Genomic DNA, 16,705 nt, shown 5'->3' on the forward strand with positions numbered 1-16,705 from the left:
CTGAAGGAAAATTATTTAAACATGATTACCTCATTAAATGCTCTAAATTTAAAAAAAGATATTTATATCTGCAGTTTTTCAGAAAAATACAAATGTAAAAATGTTGAGTATTTTAATTTTGTAACTTTAAATTGTCCGATTTTTTTAAAGCAATTAGAGAAACAAACATCGCTAAAAGCGAATCGCTTTGCTTTTCACATAAGGCACTCGTCAATATTTAAACGTTCGCTGATGAACACACACATAGACACACATACACACACAAAGTAGACCGATATTCAAACATTGTTGATAAATTCATAAAAGATTCTAATGTTGCTTATTTATCGCAAAATAGTATTCATAATTTATTAGTTTATTTATAAAGACACATGGCGCAGGAGTAACGGAACAGGAGGTCGAAATAAGTTTGACACAACACAGAATTTGATGTAAAAAAATAATCAATATATTTATTTATTTTGTTTTGAAATAGGGAAAGGAATTTTTATGTATTCTTTATTAAATTTACATTCATTGAATTATAACGTAAACGAAAATAGATATTATGTGCAAATTGATCAGACAAAATATTTCATAATTAAATTGAAAATGAACTTAATTTTTATATGAACGAATTTGTGTATAACGAAAATAAATTTAAGTACTAATTTCAGAAATGTTGCTAGAGTAATGAATAAAATCTATTGCGTGATACGCCACGTGGAGACGTATGCTCAACGTATAGATTTAGGTAAACTTTTATGAGTTCTAGAGATTTATATTCCACGATAAAGATAATGAAATTGACGATACAATTATTTGCGGAGTTGTTAGTAAATCTGAAATGAAGGATATCAGATGACGAAGTGCGTCCTGGGATAACTGACTGGGGTCTGACGTAGCCAGCCCAGTCAGACGGCACGAAGCGGTATTTTTACACCCTTTTGGAGGCAGGTTAGTTTATTAATTTTGTGCAGGAGACGAGCTCTTGTCTCCCCCTATTTGGGCTTAACGCCTTATTCCTGGGTGCACGTTAGTATATAAAAAAAATAAAATTGCTTTCAGTGAAAAAAAACTTTACTTGAAATTACCAAATAATCACTACTGATGCACTTGAGTTGATATCACCGGATGTCACGTTCCTTGTGATCTCGTGTCTGCAGTGATTGAGTCTCTCTCTCACACGACGACAGGGCTGAAAAGGATGATGTGCGCTGCGGCGTGGTGTATTGCTTAGAAGTTGTAGAGAGAGTGAAGATGGCTCCGCATGACGCCAGCATGCGAGCGTACACCGCGCTCGACAAGAGAAACTCAGTAACGCATTTACATAAACGTAATGCTGTTACTGATTTTAATTACGCGCAGACGCGACACGAGAAACCCCGAAGAGACCCGAGCCGCCGGCAGCAGCGTAGGAGCGAGAGAGAGCAAGAGAGCAGTCCGAGCTCCGAAGCGAGAAAGTAGGCGGGGCTAGCGCGCACTAGCGTACCATGTGCTTTTCGCTCTCGCGCTTCATGAAAGGCCCGTACCTACAAAAAATACTTTTTCGGGCGCAAGTGCCCGCTTACCTTGATTCGCGCCAAACTTATATCTTGCATTCATTAAACTGTAATGGGGTAAGACTTGACGATGAGAGGAAACAGTCTTTTTTTCCTGTTCTAATTACCGGTTGTGCTATCGGATGGTATTTTCAATATACTTACCATGCTTTATAGAAGAAATTCGTATTCTTATGAAACAGATCAATTTTTCAGATTCGTCAATTGCATAATCTAAATAAAACTACGCAGTTTCATTCGAATACTTTTATTGATCTGCTGCAGCAAAAAATAATGTTAAATTTTAATGACCATTGATTTGTGTATAAAAGATTTTAGGAATTTTAATGATAATAACATATAAAATTTATAAGTTAATAATACGATTAGAACGGGACCTTTTTCGCAATAGCATTATTCCAGCTAAGGAAAGAGACTAAACTATTCCTAATAAATGCTGCACTACGGGATAATACTTATTTAACATGGTGGGTCGGTATTTATTTGTTTCTGTTCCTTTTTGCGTGTAACGGGCCTAATCTTCAGTCACGACAGAGGCAGCACTTCCATCTGTCTAGCAGCTACGGCTATTCCGGAGCCGGAATAGCAGTACGACACTGCAACGTACGACAGTCCCGCCATCTACGACATGTTGTACGACACTAATGACGGTTTATGTCGCGTTATTGCGGCCTATAGATTTGGACTTGTTAAACGACGACAGCGCCACTGTGTGCTCTCTCTTAAATAGATATGTACTTATCTAAATAGTTATTAATTCTGTTACTATAAGGTTAAATGAGATTGATATTTATGGAGCAAATTCTATCATTCTGTGCGTTAAAAGTATAAGCTAATATATGTATGTTAGCGAATTAATAATTCTAAGATTGTCCGTAAAAGCCATGAAGTCATGCTAGCAAATTGTGTAAGGAGTGAAGTTGCCTTTGATTACTAATAGTGTTATTCTATAGTTATATTTATGTAGTTTATGAGTCGAATCGTTTGTCCAATTTTAATATAAAAGTTTACACTCCATATTTAATTAGAATTTATTTTAGATTTTAGTTTGTTTTGACTTTTCAATTTTAAATTGTAAATTATATTACATATATTGTTGGTGCATAAGAATATTGTTTGATAGTTATTATTTTTCTCTAATTATTAGTGATATATGTGCGTGTATGTATATAATTTGTTGAATTGCACAAGTGTGCCATGTATGTGTATCCTGCCTTCAATAAAGTACTTCAATGGAATTATTAGATAAGTTATTTATTATAGATTAAAAACAAAAATTATTGTTTAAAACTTTTTCTATTAAGTATTTACTTTGTAGAATTTATTTTATTGTTGCAGGTTTTTCAATGTTTATGATGTTTGTAGCAGATGAATTTTTCTATCAGCCATTTGACTAGTAAAGTATATTATTTTTAATTTATTAAAATTATTATTTATCTCGTATATAAATGATTTTGTTGCATTTTATTGCAAAGTATAATGTCATTGATATTTCATTATAGTCAAAAATTGCATAAAAATTTGTTTACGGTTAAAATTATGATTAAAATATTGTTCTTATTTTAATTTGTATTATTATTATTATTAATTTTTCAATGCAATAATGATTGTTACAATTTAATTAATGTATACAATGCATAAATTACAATTTAGTAAAAGTATCTTGTTCAATATTTGTTTATCAAGTCGATTCTGTGATGCAGTAACCATATATCATTAAGTTAATGATTTACATTTTTATAATTTAGTTATATTTTTATAATTATGAGACATAGTGTTACGTTCAGAACAAGTAAGATTAAAGATTAATTGTTTTAGACTTTGTGTTAACATCTACACATATAAGCGTTGAGTGGACGCAAGAGTATAATAAAAAATTCACCAATTCAAGATTTTAAGCAACATGCAAACATTAAATGTATATACATATATACATACATAGTGTGTCACGGGGCAACTGGGCTTTAGCGCAACAGCCGCGAAGATGCTGTCGCGTCATTGAGGGGGATTACTCACTCTTTTATCTCCGTGCGAAGCTCGCCGCGCTTTCTTCGCGTATAGAGTCTCCGGCCAGGCGCGCGCTCTGTATCCGCGCCGCGATGTAACCGGCTTTACTCTACCGGGTTCGTCGGAAGGACGCAATAGGTTTACGGAAGAAACAGACATGCGTTTGTGTTCAAAAGTAAGATGTCTATATTCACTCAAGATGTTGATACAATGTAACGCGTGTCACGAGAGGACGAGTTCGCACTCGCGGCTCGCACTGGAGACAAGCCGACGCACAGTGTTCCCAATCGCCGAAAAAGTGATCAAAAGTCTTGATTCACTCGAAATTACGGTCAAAATGACTCTATAAGGGCTCATTTTGTTCGTTGTGTAATAGGGAACCAAAAACAGTATATTGCCGAAATATCTGACAGTATATTATATATATAATATTGACGAATATAGCACATTTTCCCTTATATCGGATATATCGCTGTTTCCAAACCTAATATCTTCACAAAAAATGGAGATATCGATTTGATTGTTTTTCTTAATTCAACCGTAGGTCATACCAATTGAGAAAAAATTATTGGAAATGCAAGCATCCCCCATTGAGGTAAAATTAGGGGGTTGGAGTGTGAAAACATGGAAAATCGCCGAAAAAATGCTTCAAGGATTTTCGTGGATGCTGAAGACAATTATGGCAATGACTGTATGAACAGCCACCGCTTTGACCATCCCATCCCTCACTCTAGAGGTGATTTTGGGGGGTTTGAGGGTGAAAACATGGAGAATCGCCGAAAAAATGCTTCAAGGGTTTTCGTGGATGCTGAAGACGATTATGGCAATAACTTTATGAACAGCCCCAACTTTGTTTATGGTTTTCCGTTACCATCCCTTACTTCAAGTGTGAGAGTGAAAGGCAGAAGGGTTGAAATAGTTTTATTTACGGCTTAACTATAATAGCCAATTTATTATTTGAAAAACGGGACTAAAGTAGTTTTTTATTCCCTCGTATTTTTTCTGCATTTGCGGGAATAAAGTAACTATATTGGCAAATCAGAATTCTTGATAATTTTTGAAATTTTTAAATTTTAAGAAAAATTAAAAAAAAATTGTATAAACTGAAAGACTTCGGTAAGAATATTTGTAACAATATAATCAAGTTCTATGATTTTTTTGGTGATGATCTAAGTGGCACAATTTATTTCTATAAGCAAACATATATTCATATATATATATATATATATATATATATATATATATATATATATATATATATATATATAACTTTAAGGGTATTTTAATTAAAAAGGTGAGAAAATATTACAAAAAAAAGTATATCCATTTCTATAGTGAAAAATGCTTCCCTGAGGAGCTATGAATTAATTAATTTGTGCTAAAAACCCAAAAATTGCCAAAATTGACATCTTTGGCTTCATACCATTTTGGTAAAAAGTAATTTAAAAATCTGAAAAAATTCAGGTGCATTCAAAACTGTGTCTGAAACATATTTACCGTGGGTTGAAGAAAAAAATATTTTTGATCTTCGATTTGACAGAGAACCACCCGTATGTGTGTGTGTGGTAAATGTTTAGTTAGATGCATAGGCACATTCGTATATACTTTTAATATTAGAATCAATACTAATTTTGGAAAAATTTTATTCCCTTCGTTATATTTACGTTTGACATGTTTTGATAAAATGTTGATTATAATCATAATAATACAAATGATTGCATACAAGAGTGTATATAAAATATAAATAAAGAAAAAACTTATTTATAACTTATTTATAACTAATATATAACTGATATATATATATATATATATATATATACAGGGTGAGTCATTTTAATATTTAATATCAATTATCTCGTTGGCAAAGCATGCCAGCGAAAAAAGTTTCGGGTAAAAGTTTTAGGATTTTTCCCTGGCTATCTGATGTTGACCTTGACAATGTCATTGAGCGTGACCTTCAAGGTCATTTGAAGGTCAAGTCGATTTTTTCAAATAGAAATCCCTACTTTCGACACCAGAAATGGAAAGAGCGGGAAATTTTACATTTGAATATGACCTTGCCTTGACCTTAAATTCAATGGTCAAGGTCATTGGTCATGCCGATAACAGTACAACTGGTTAGCTGAACTCGAATGCATTCAAGGAGAAAATGTTACCCACAAAAGTTTTCAGTTTTCTCCCCGGCTGACGAATGGTCATCTTGGCCCTGTCGTTAAACAGGATCTTCAAGGGCATTTCAAGGTCAATTTAATTTTTTGAAATGGAAACCCCTACTTTTAGCCCCATAAATGAAAAGAGAGTGACATGCGTTCAAAAATGAAAAAATTTTTAATATTTCCAGAAATTTTCAATATTTTCTAAAATTTTCGTAATTTTTTCAGTTTTCAAAAATTTTCAAAGTTATTCCATTATTTTGTATTAGTGTCAATTTTCAAAATTCTTGATGTAGTTAAGTCATTCCATTATTTTGTATTAGTGTCAATTTTTGAGAGTGAACTACTCTTAACAGTTATGTAGATAGCAAATTAGTGCAGAAAAGCTTAATCGTGTTTTTTACTTCTTGTAAATCGATAATTATTATTGAAAAAAAATCTGTTTCCCTGTTTACTGGTCTGTAACAAATTATTTTGATTTTGATCATGGCTGATTATGGTCCCAACGAAATCGTTGATATGATCATGATTTTGGGAGAAAGTCGAAATAATTATGCAGCAGCTGCCAGACTTTATGCTGAACGCTATCCCAATAGGAGACACCCAAGTAATGTTACTATTCAAACCTTAACTCAGAGAGCTCGAAATGGAGCTTTTGTTCGTCAACGCCGTCATCATGAATACGACGAAAACGATCCTCGTGTTATTACCATTCTAGCGATTATTCATCTTGATCCTCACATTAGTACTCGACAAATAGAAAGAGATAGGTATACCTCAATCAACAGCATCCGGAATATTGAGAGCGAGAAGATATCATCCTTATCACATAACATTAACACAACAGTTAACTCCAAATGATATGATTTTGCGAGTACGTTTTTGTCGATGGGCAATACGAATGATTCAACAAGATCAAGACTTTTTCAGGCACGTTCTTTTTTTAGATGAATCAACATTCAGAAACACTGGAGAATTGAATAGACATAATTGCCATTATTGGTCAGATGAAAATCCTCATTGGTTCAGGCCCGTAGACAATCAACACCGCTGGAGTGTTATGGTCTGGTGTGGAATCATCAATGGCTATTTGATTGGTCCTTATTTCTTTGAAGAGAACGTGAATGGGGTAAACTTTTTGAGATTACTTCGAGACATTTTACCTGAATTACTAGAAAATGTAGACCTAGCCACAAGGCTAAGAATGTGGATCCAATTAGATGGAGCACCACCACATTATGCACGCATTGTTCGTGATTATTTAAACACCCGCTACAATGGCAGGTGGATTGGGCGAGGTGGCCCAGTTGCCTGGCCCCCTCGTTCACCTGACTTAACCCCTCCCGATTTTTACTTATGGGGATATCTTAAGAATGTTGTTTATGCTCAACGGCCAACAACGCGAGATAATATGATCGAACGCATTCGTACAGCTTGTGCAGCAATCCCTCGAGATGTTCTACTTAGAACCATAAGACAATTCAGAGCTCGACTTGATCTTTGCATCCAACAAAAGGGCGGTAATTTCGAACAATTAATCAATGGTTAACTCCAGTTAACATTCCATAAAAATACCAAAAAAATAACAAAAAAAAAAAACAAATAAAAAAAATACAAAAAAAAATAAAACAAAAAATGGGATGCTAAATCCTTTTGACAACCTCCTGGATGGTGCATCCTGGGTTCGGCTGATGTCAAAGGTAATTTCCGCACAAAAGATGATTTGTTTCTAAAATCACATGTTCGAACGTAAAATTTCCCGCTCTTTCCATTTCTGGTGCCAAAAGTAGGGGTTTCTATTTGAAAAAATCGACTTGACCTTCAAATGACCTTGAAGGTCACGCTCAATGACATTGTCAAGGTCATCATCAGATAGCCAGGGGAAAATCCTAAAACTTTTACCCGAAACTTTTTTCGCTGGCATGCTTTGCCAACGAGATAATTGAGATTAAATATTAAAATGACTCACCCTGTATATCTGTGCACCATATACATAACATTGTTATTGCCAGCATCAGCGAGTCGAAGTAACACACACATACATATACAAACATACACACACTCACACAGATCTTTATAAATTATTGGGTACGTTTTGTTTCAAGATTTCTCTGCAAGTCGCATATATGTATACGGCACTGTGTGTGTTTGTGCGTATGTATTTTATTCAGAAAAATTACATTTATAATATTCAATATGCTTTCTAGAACAATATCTGATGTAACTTCGTAATTATAATTTAAAATCAAGTTGTTCTTATCAATGTGTAGAAAACAAAATTATGAAGAAAAATGTATAATTTCGGGAAATCTATAAAAAAAAAGAAACGTGTTTTAGAATTTCGCTAAACTACAATATAGTTGCCATTCGATTTACAATTATGTAGCATTTTACGACTTCAAAAGGCAAATATACGATACTTCATCGTAATTTAGTTTTCATTCCTAGATACAAATATATTTGTCTTTTCGTCTGCTACATCATGTCATGAAATTATAGCTTTCAATTTAATTTAAAATCTCCCTAAAATAATTTTTGTGAGCTATTTTGTGAGCCATTTAAAAACTGACAGTATAAGTAAATGTCTCAGTTTTTACTCATGCAAAATTTATTTACGTATTTTAATAAATAAAACATTGTTATGTCAATAACATGTTAATAAGATGCTTATAATAACTACTTTTTAAGAAAATAAACCTTACGGTCGACCTACAGTTGCATATGACGATGCTTCTACAGTTACTCAGAGAAGACGACAATATTCTTTGAGTTCAGCTATAACCGATACTCAATGTTACGAGACATAAAAAAAAAATTAAGAGCTAATGGAAATCATAGTAGGGTAAAGTTGATGGACAAAATTATTGATCCGGATACTGCATCTAAAATTTTAGAACTAATGAAGAAGCCTGCTGAGCGTTCACGCGGCATGTCTCTTCAAAATGGTGTGAAATTAATTGTAAATGGTAACCTGAGTATATACACCTACAAGATATCGAGGAAAATAGCACTTAAATACGGCCATGACTTATATCCTACCTACCTATCCTACCTACAAAGAGGTATTAATTTAATTCTATATTATTATTATGATGATAATAATAATAATAATTATTATTATTGTTATTATTACTATTAAATATGACGTATATTTCTATGCAAATGGAAAAAAGTTCATTTCACATGCATGTAAAATCAATTTCCTCACGCGCGCAGAATGTTATTTTTTTATTCAGAGCCCTATTAAAAATGTTACTCAAGATCGTATGTAAGAACTTACATAAAATCATACATCAGATCTTGTCAAAGATCTTGTGTAAGATCGTACATAAGATCTTATCAGAGATTTGCGACCAAGAACGAAGATAAGATCTTATGTTCATGATAAAAAAAAATTATTTTCATCAAATATTCATTCAAGATCTTACGCAAGATAGTATACAATTTATTGCATAAGACATTACATAATCTTTCCTAATTTCTTACATAAGATCTTATACAAGATCTTACCGCCATAATCAAAAGCAATCTTTTTATTAATAATTAATTCAAGATCTTATGTAAGTTCTTATCTAATATCTGATATAACACTGAAAGAGATACCGTTTTATTGATCACTTACTCAAGATTTACATAGGATCTTATACAAGATCTTGCATACGATCTTGAGTAAATGATGAATAAAAAGATATCTTTTTAAGTGTTACATAAGGTCTTTTATAAGAACTTACATAAGATCTTAAATAAATTATAAATTAAAAAATTTGTATTGATCATGGTGGTAAAATCTTGCATAAGATCTTATGTAAGAACTTGGGGAAGATATTACGTAATCTCTTATGCAAGATCTTGTATACGATCTTGCGTAAGATCTTGAATGAATATTTGATGAAAATATTTTTTTTTATCCTGAACATAAGATCCTGTATAAGATCATACGGAAGATTTTATGTTATTTCTTGGTTGAAATTCGCTGACATTATATCCTATAGCTTATCATACGCTTATTATTAGTTTAAATTGTTTAACATCATATTACATGGTACCACTTCGGTTGATTGATAAAACTACGAAAACAGTTCATTGGGAAAATCCTCGGTCATCATCGATTAAACTTTGTCGACCAATAACAATTTCTTATGAAAAAGAAACTGACGAGCTTTGCAAAAATCAAGAAAAATGGCTCAGATTCAAGAATTGCAGGATGTTTCTATAGCTGGTTGTACTGTCCAATTCGAAATGATATTGACGATGATTGACGGAAAGGTTGTGAAATCAAACACCCAGCTGGAAATGATTATTATATATTTATATTATCATATATATGTGTGTATGTATGTATATATGTACTACACTGGTAGAAATCTGTCAATTTAAAAATAACTTATAATCTAGGAACTAGGCAAGACTTATAAAGATTTTATTTATTAAGGATAATATTATATTGTTGTGATTGACAAATTTGGAATGTTTTTTATCCTTTCTTTTCGGGATTTAATACAATGAAAATGATCTCAAAATCCTCAAAAAGTATAAATTTATTACTTGACTTATTTTATAAAGAATATTCAAGCAGAAATATGTAATCTGATTAATTTTTAACAGTTTACACAAATAACAATCAATATTTGTCGACTAAAATTTATAAAAAAATAATAATAATTTATAAATTTATAAAAGAATTAGGAAATCTGTATAAACAAGTTCTGAAATTAATATGACAATATTACCAGATTATGCCAGTAAGTGAAGACTGAATGTCTAAAAAAATTGATTTCAAGCTTTTAAAATGGACTGTTTCTAAATTTCTAATAGAACCGATTTCTACCAGGGTATGCATAATTACAAATAATTTACAAAATAACGATTATAAAAAATTGTGCTACAATAATGCAGAAGCTTTAACAGAAAATTAGCTAACATGTAATCAACTGGCATACAATTTTACTGCAGAAATTTTGGGAAGAATTACGACCATAATGATTTGTTTTATTTTTACAATATAAAAATACTTCAGACTATTAAAGAGAATAAATAGTTGTCTAAATTAGTTTACAATACATATATTATTAAGAAAAATTGGAGATTATGTATGTTTTTATCTGTATAATTAAAAAGAAACCTGTTCATTAATAATGCAATATGAAATACATACGTATAATCCGCCATATTTTATAGGCACCTTAAAGAGAACAATTTATGGTAGGTAATTCTTGTAAAAATTGTTGTATGATGCCCGCTAAAATGTTTGCAGTTATGTAACGGTCACGGCTCTTCTAGGTCCGGTGCAAAATATTTATTTTATATTATTATCGAAGAGCTGTGAAAATTTACTGCCCTGTGTCGTATATCTGACGACAGGTCAAAAAAGAGAAAGAAAGTTGAATATAATTAATGATTTACGCCGCTGCATGCTCGCTTTTGTTACGTAATCTTTGTTATGCTCCTCTCTCGCCGCTGCTGGCGACTCTGCGGTGTTGTTTACGTGCCAGAGCGGGGTAGCGAAGCATTCTTGTGTTTCTGAAAAATAGTTGAGTGACTTTAGAATTTATGAATTATATTATATTGATTTGATTTTAATTTAGGCCGCGAATCGTGTGCGGGGTATCGCAGTTATTCCTGTAAAGATTGTCTACGATTTTTTGCAGGCTTTTTCTTATAAAGGAAAAATCGAAGACCTCTCTATAGACAATTCATTTTGTTGTTCCTTCATAAAATTATTTAACTTTTAGGTTTGCAATGCTCTTAACGATTCATCGAGTCAAAGATGTTTTGTATGTGATGCCACTATAAGAAAATTCAACGATATTGATAATATGATTGAAAGAAATATAAAATCATACTCTCTTAAATATGGATTTTCAATCTTACATGCAAACATTCGGTTCATGGAACTAGTCCTTCATATTTCTTATCGTCTGGCATTGGAAGTTCCAGTATGGAGAGTAAGTAATAAAGATAGATAGTTAGATAGATAGATACATCAATCGTTAAATGTTTAGATGTAGTATTTCTTTTTTTTCCCTCTTTGTTCTTCTTTATTATATTTCCATAAGGTTCCAAAAGTTTTTGAAGCAGTAACAAATCAAAAGAAAAAAGAGATTCAAGATCAACTTAAAAGTGAATTAAGTATATTGGTAGATGCGCCAACGCAGGGATCTGGTATTACTAATAATGGTAATACTGCTAGAAAATTTTTTAATAATATTGACGTTGTGGCTCGAATAACTGGTACAATTTTTATAATTTTATTTCTACCAAAATTTAATTATAATCATTGATTAATTATAATAAAATAAATAATGATTTGTAGGATTCAATGAACACTTGTTATACAGATTTAAAGTTATTTTGGCAGTTATTTCATCAAATTGCTTAGTAAATAATGCAGCATTTGGTGCTTATTGCAAAGAGACGGCATTCAAATACGTAGAGCTCTACAACTGGTATAAAATGCCTACATCAATGCATGTCATTTTAATACATGGCCACGTCATTATGAAAGAATTAAGTTTACCTATTGGGATGCTTAGTGAAGAAGCCCAAGAAAGTAATCATAAGATGATTAAAAGATTCAGAGATAGATTCTCAAGAAAAGTTTCTCGTTAAGAGATTTATTTTTTTTATATATTTCCGATAACTTGTTTGTGCAACTGATGTAATATATTAGTTTTATTGCTCGAAAAAAAAGAATTTTTTAAGATAATTTTTATGTAAAAAAGAGCTTATTTTATTAAATTACCTTTCTAAAGATTTCAAATAAAAAAAAATTTTGCAAATTTGTTCAAATCAGATAATTTTATATCCATTAATATTATTTCAGGGTTGCAACAAACACGGATATGTTTTGTGGCGTATTTGTAAATTCCGATCCTTATCTTTCACTATTAGACATCGAAGAAAAAAAAAAGCTCAATGACTCAGGAGATGAAAAATCTGTTATTAGATTATACAGAGTCAGCAGATGATGACAACACAGACTATTCAGACACTGAATAAAACTATTAATTTCGGTGTAAATATGTACATATATATGTTTTTTTGTAAATAATTTTGTATAATGTATATAATATAATATACAGGGTGTTTCATTTTAATCCGACCACGACAAAAAACCATGGAAAAACTAATTTTAACCAAAATGACCTTAACAAAAGTTGAAGGGGGTAAAGGGGGCCATCGAATGACACAACACCTATGACCTTGAACTCGATTTTCAAGGTCATTTGAGATTAATTGTAATTTTTTTAAATAGGAACCTCTATTTTAGACCTTGGAATCGGATAGAGCGGAAAAAATTACGTCGCAAAGGATATTTTAAGTTTGCTTTGGTGACCTTGAGAAGGTCAATTAAAGGTCAAATAACAAAAAATCTGCTAAACAGCTGTTTGTCTGGTTTTATTTTACTGATGTCGAAAGATGTCCTTGACAAAAGTTGAAGGGAGCAAAAGGGGCCATCTAATTACACCAACACCTTTGACCTCGAACTCGATCCTCAAGGTCATTTGAAGGTCATTGTACTTTTTTAACTGGAACCCCTATTTTTGACCTCGGAATATGGAGCAGCGGAAAAAATTACGTCGGAAATGACATTTCAAGTTTGCCTTAGTGACCTTGAGAAGGTCAATTCAAGGTCAAATAAGAAGTATCAGCCTAAGATTGTTTTCCTTTCAATTTTTTCGTAGAATTATCATTTTGTTATTGTAATAAACATTAAGAGAATAATTGAGTTAAAATGTGATTATGCTTTGCTGACTTTAATGCCATTTTGTAAGGTCAAAAGTGCAAAAATGCAATATCAAATGTTATGTGAAGTCCATATTTATATGCTAACTTTAGCGTTACCCAGGAACAACTACGTGGACGTAATAGGATTGTGTTCCCTTTGGGGTGCTTGATTAGAGTGAGTCCCCTTGCCTCTCACTTTTCGGGGTGTTTGATTAGAGTGAGTCCCCTTGCCTCTCACTTTTCGGGGTGCTTGATTAGAGTGAGTCCCCTTGCCTCTCACTTTTCGGGGTGCTTAATTAGAGTGAGTCCCCTTGCCTCTCACTTTTGCTCAAAATTCAACGCAGGTGCTCAAAGACACCACCATTTTGTTGGATACACAATTCAATTCGCCGCTGAAAATGTTCTACTGTTCTGAGTAATACAGCTCTTGGGATGTTTTCACAAGCGGTTTGAATTCTGTGGTTCATATCTTCCCTTGTTGTAGTTTCATGTTCATAAACAACATCTTTCAAATACCCCCACAAATAGAAATCGGGTGATGCCATATCTGGAGATCTCGGTGGCCATCGAACACCCAAATCTCCACGTCCAGTGCGTCCATGTATATATATAAGTACATGATTAAAAAATATATAATCCATTTTTCATATTTTCACCCTCTTGATCCTCACTCTCAGGCTTATAGTAAGGCATGGTAACGGAAAACCATAAACAAAGTTGGGGTTGTTTATAAAGTCATTGCCATAATCGTCTTCAGCATCCACGAAAACCCTTGAAGCATTTTTTCGGCGATTCTCCATGTTTTTACCCTCCAACCCCCCAAAATCACCCCTAGAGTGAGAGATGGGATGGTCAAAGTGGTGGCTGTTCATAAAGTCATTGCCATAATCGTCTTCAGCATCCACGAAAACCCTTGAAGCATTTTTTCTGCGATTTTCCATGTTTTCACACTCCAACCCCGTAATTTTACCCCCTCAATGGGGCATGCTTGCATTTCCAATAATTTTTTCTCAATTGGTATGACCTACGGTTCAATTAAGAAAAACAATCAAATCGATATCTCCATTTTTTGTGAAGATATTAGATTTGGAAACAGCGATATATCCGATATAAGGGAAAATGTGCTATATTCGTCAATATTATATATATAATATACTGTCAGATATTTCGGCAATATACTTTTTTTGGTTCCCTATTACACAACGAACAAAATGAGCCCTTATAGAGTCATTTTGACCGTAATTTCGAGTGAATCAAGACTTTTGATCACTTTTTCGGCGTTTGGGAACACTGTGCGACGACTCGGTTGCAGTGAGCCTCGGCCTCGGCGTCTGCAGCCGATTCGGTGATCTATAAGTCGCGCAGTAGCTAATGTTACGGACTTACAGTTTCGACACGCGTGTTGGTTGCTCGGTCGCCGCGTATCCGTCGGCTGCCGACGGGGAAAAGTCTCGGGTGTGCTCCTCCAGCGGATGGTCTCTGGTCGTTGATGCTCTCTCACGTCTCGTAGATACGGATAATCGTGGGTGGTATACCGGTAAAAGTCGCACCTCTGGACTGTACTAGCGCTTTTGCCTATCTGTCTCGCGCACTGATTCCGCGCGCGCTTCCCAAGTACCGCCGGACTGGCAACGTCGCCCTCACGCATGAAATGGTCGCGCGACGCGGCAAGCGCGCGTAATACGAATTCGCGTCCGCTCGTCACAAGTGATAAAAGCAATATAAGTGACTTGCTGTTGTCAGCCATAGAAGGGCAGCAGAAATTTTGTGTACGACATGACAAAGTAGTGGTTGACAAAGATAAGCCAATACCGTTAACAGGCTTACAGGATACGGGCTGTGCAATAATATATTGTGATGATGCGTGTGCTTTTAAAAAAAAGAAGTGTTAAGAAAGTAACATTATTACAAGATTCACGAAGACAGAAGAAAGAGAAGTTTTAGTCAACAAAAAAAGTAAAAGGAAGTAGGGTAAAAACATTCTAAAAATTTAGTCCAGGCATGGTGTAGAGTTTAAGTGAAAAAAGTTAGTTCGAGCAAGTATGAGCAAGTATGTGTAATATAAGGATATTTTGAAAATTGAGTCTAGGCGTTGTGCAGAATATCGTATATTCAGTATATATATAGTGAGTTTGAGTGAAAAAAGTTGATTCAAGCAAGTATGACATGTAATATAAGGTTTTTTTAAAAATTTAGGCTAGGCGTAGTATATATATATATATATATATATATATATATATATATATATATATATATATATATATATATATATATACTACGCCTAGCCTAAATTTTTATAGTGAGTTTAAGTCCAATAAGTTCGTTCAAGAAAGTATGAAGTGTAATATAAGGTTACTTTGTATAAAAATTAGTAAAAGTATGCGTATATATACAGGGTAATGAGTATGATAATATACAGTTACAGTGCAAGTGTTTAATATAGTTAGAGTGAAAATAATTCATATTTTCTTAAGGTTTAAGGTTATACAGAGGGATAAAATATCAAATATACGTATATATAGATACATATGTTTAGTGATGGCTTAGAATATAGTATATTAAACATATATAGTCATTGTACAAGTATTTTATAGAAGCAAGTGTGAAAAGTTTAGTTTTTCAAGAATTTAGTATGGGTATAGTAAAGAAAAGTCAGTTTCTACCTTTATTGGACTACAAAAGTATGTCTAAAAAGATGCATATACATGGTGATCATGTAAAATATAGTATATTTAATATACATAGTGAATTTGACTAAAGAAAGTTGTTTTGAGCAAGTTTGTTGTGTATTATAAGGTCACTTCTTATGAACATCAGGTCCTGCGCACGGACGGAAAGTCAATTTTTGGAGAATGAGGATTTGCAAGTAGAAAGACTTTTTTCAATTGGGTATTTAGAATTTTTAAATACTGCGAATTTATTCAGAATTTAATTTTCTACAAAATAGTCAGAATACTTTTATGAAAAAACTTTTTTGTAAAAAATGGCTCAGAAAGAATTGAAAACAAAACACATTTTTGGTCAAATCCAATAGACGTTCGCCCTGGGTATAAGATGTTTTTTCAAAACTCTTTATACGGGGCGAATACCTAAAAAGCGCGTTCAATGCGCCAGCGTTAGTAGTCCCGAAGAAAGAGCTAATCCCAGGAAAGAAAAGATATAGATCGGTGATAGATTATAGAGCCTTAAATGAGGTGACTATAGCCGATGCATATTTACATCCCTATATTAATGAAATTCTAGACTTAATTGAAAAGAGGAAATATTTTGATGTAT

General features: G+C 32.9%; 1 protein-coding gene across 1 annotated transcript; it reads left to right on the forward strand.

The window, feature by feature from the left end:
* Positions 1-9,729: 9,729 nt before the first annotated feature.
* On the forward strand, positions 9,730-12,780 carry LOC116416450. The gene is made up of 4 exons (XM_031925134.2): positions 9,730-11,646; positions 11,758-11,932; positions 12,015-12,251; positions 12,525-12,780. Exons 1-4 carry the CDS (start codon positions 11,518-11,520, stop codon positions 12,563-12,565), a joined length of 582 nt encoding a protein of 193 aa, XP_031780994.1. The 5' UTR covers positions 9,730-11,517; the 3' UTR covers positions 12,566-12,780.
* The last annotated feature ends 3,925 nt before the right edge of the window (positions 12,781-16,705 follow it).

Source organism: Nasonia vitripennis, assembly GCF_009193385.2.
Source record: "Nasonia vitripennis strain AsymCx chromosome 2 unlocalized genomic scaffold, Nvit_psr_1.1 chr2_random0005, whole genome shotgun sequence".
NCBI classification, from domain to species: Eukaryota; Metazoa; Arthropoda; class Insecta; order Hymenoptera; family Pteromalidae; genus Nasonia; species Nasonia vitripennis.

Bases quoted from the DNA above. Each gene is read 5' to 3' on its own strand.
- LOC116416450 (XM_031925134.2), top strand. From the start codon at position 11,518: ATGATTGAAAGAAATATAAAATCATACTCTCTTAAATATGGATTTTCA. The intron at 11,933-12,014 runs GTACAATTTTTA...AATGATTTGTAG, and splicing joins CGTTGTGGCTCGAATAACTG to GATTCAATGAACACTTGTTA. The intron at 12,252-12,524 runs GTAATCATAAGA...ATATTATTTCAG, and splicing joins TAGTGAAGAAGCCCAAGAAA to GGTTGCAACAAACACGGATA.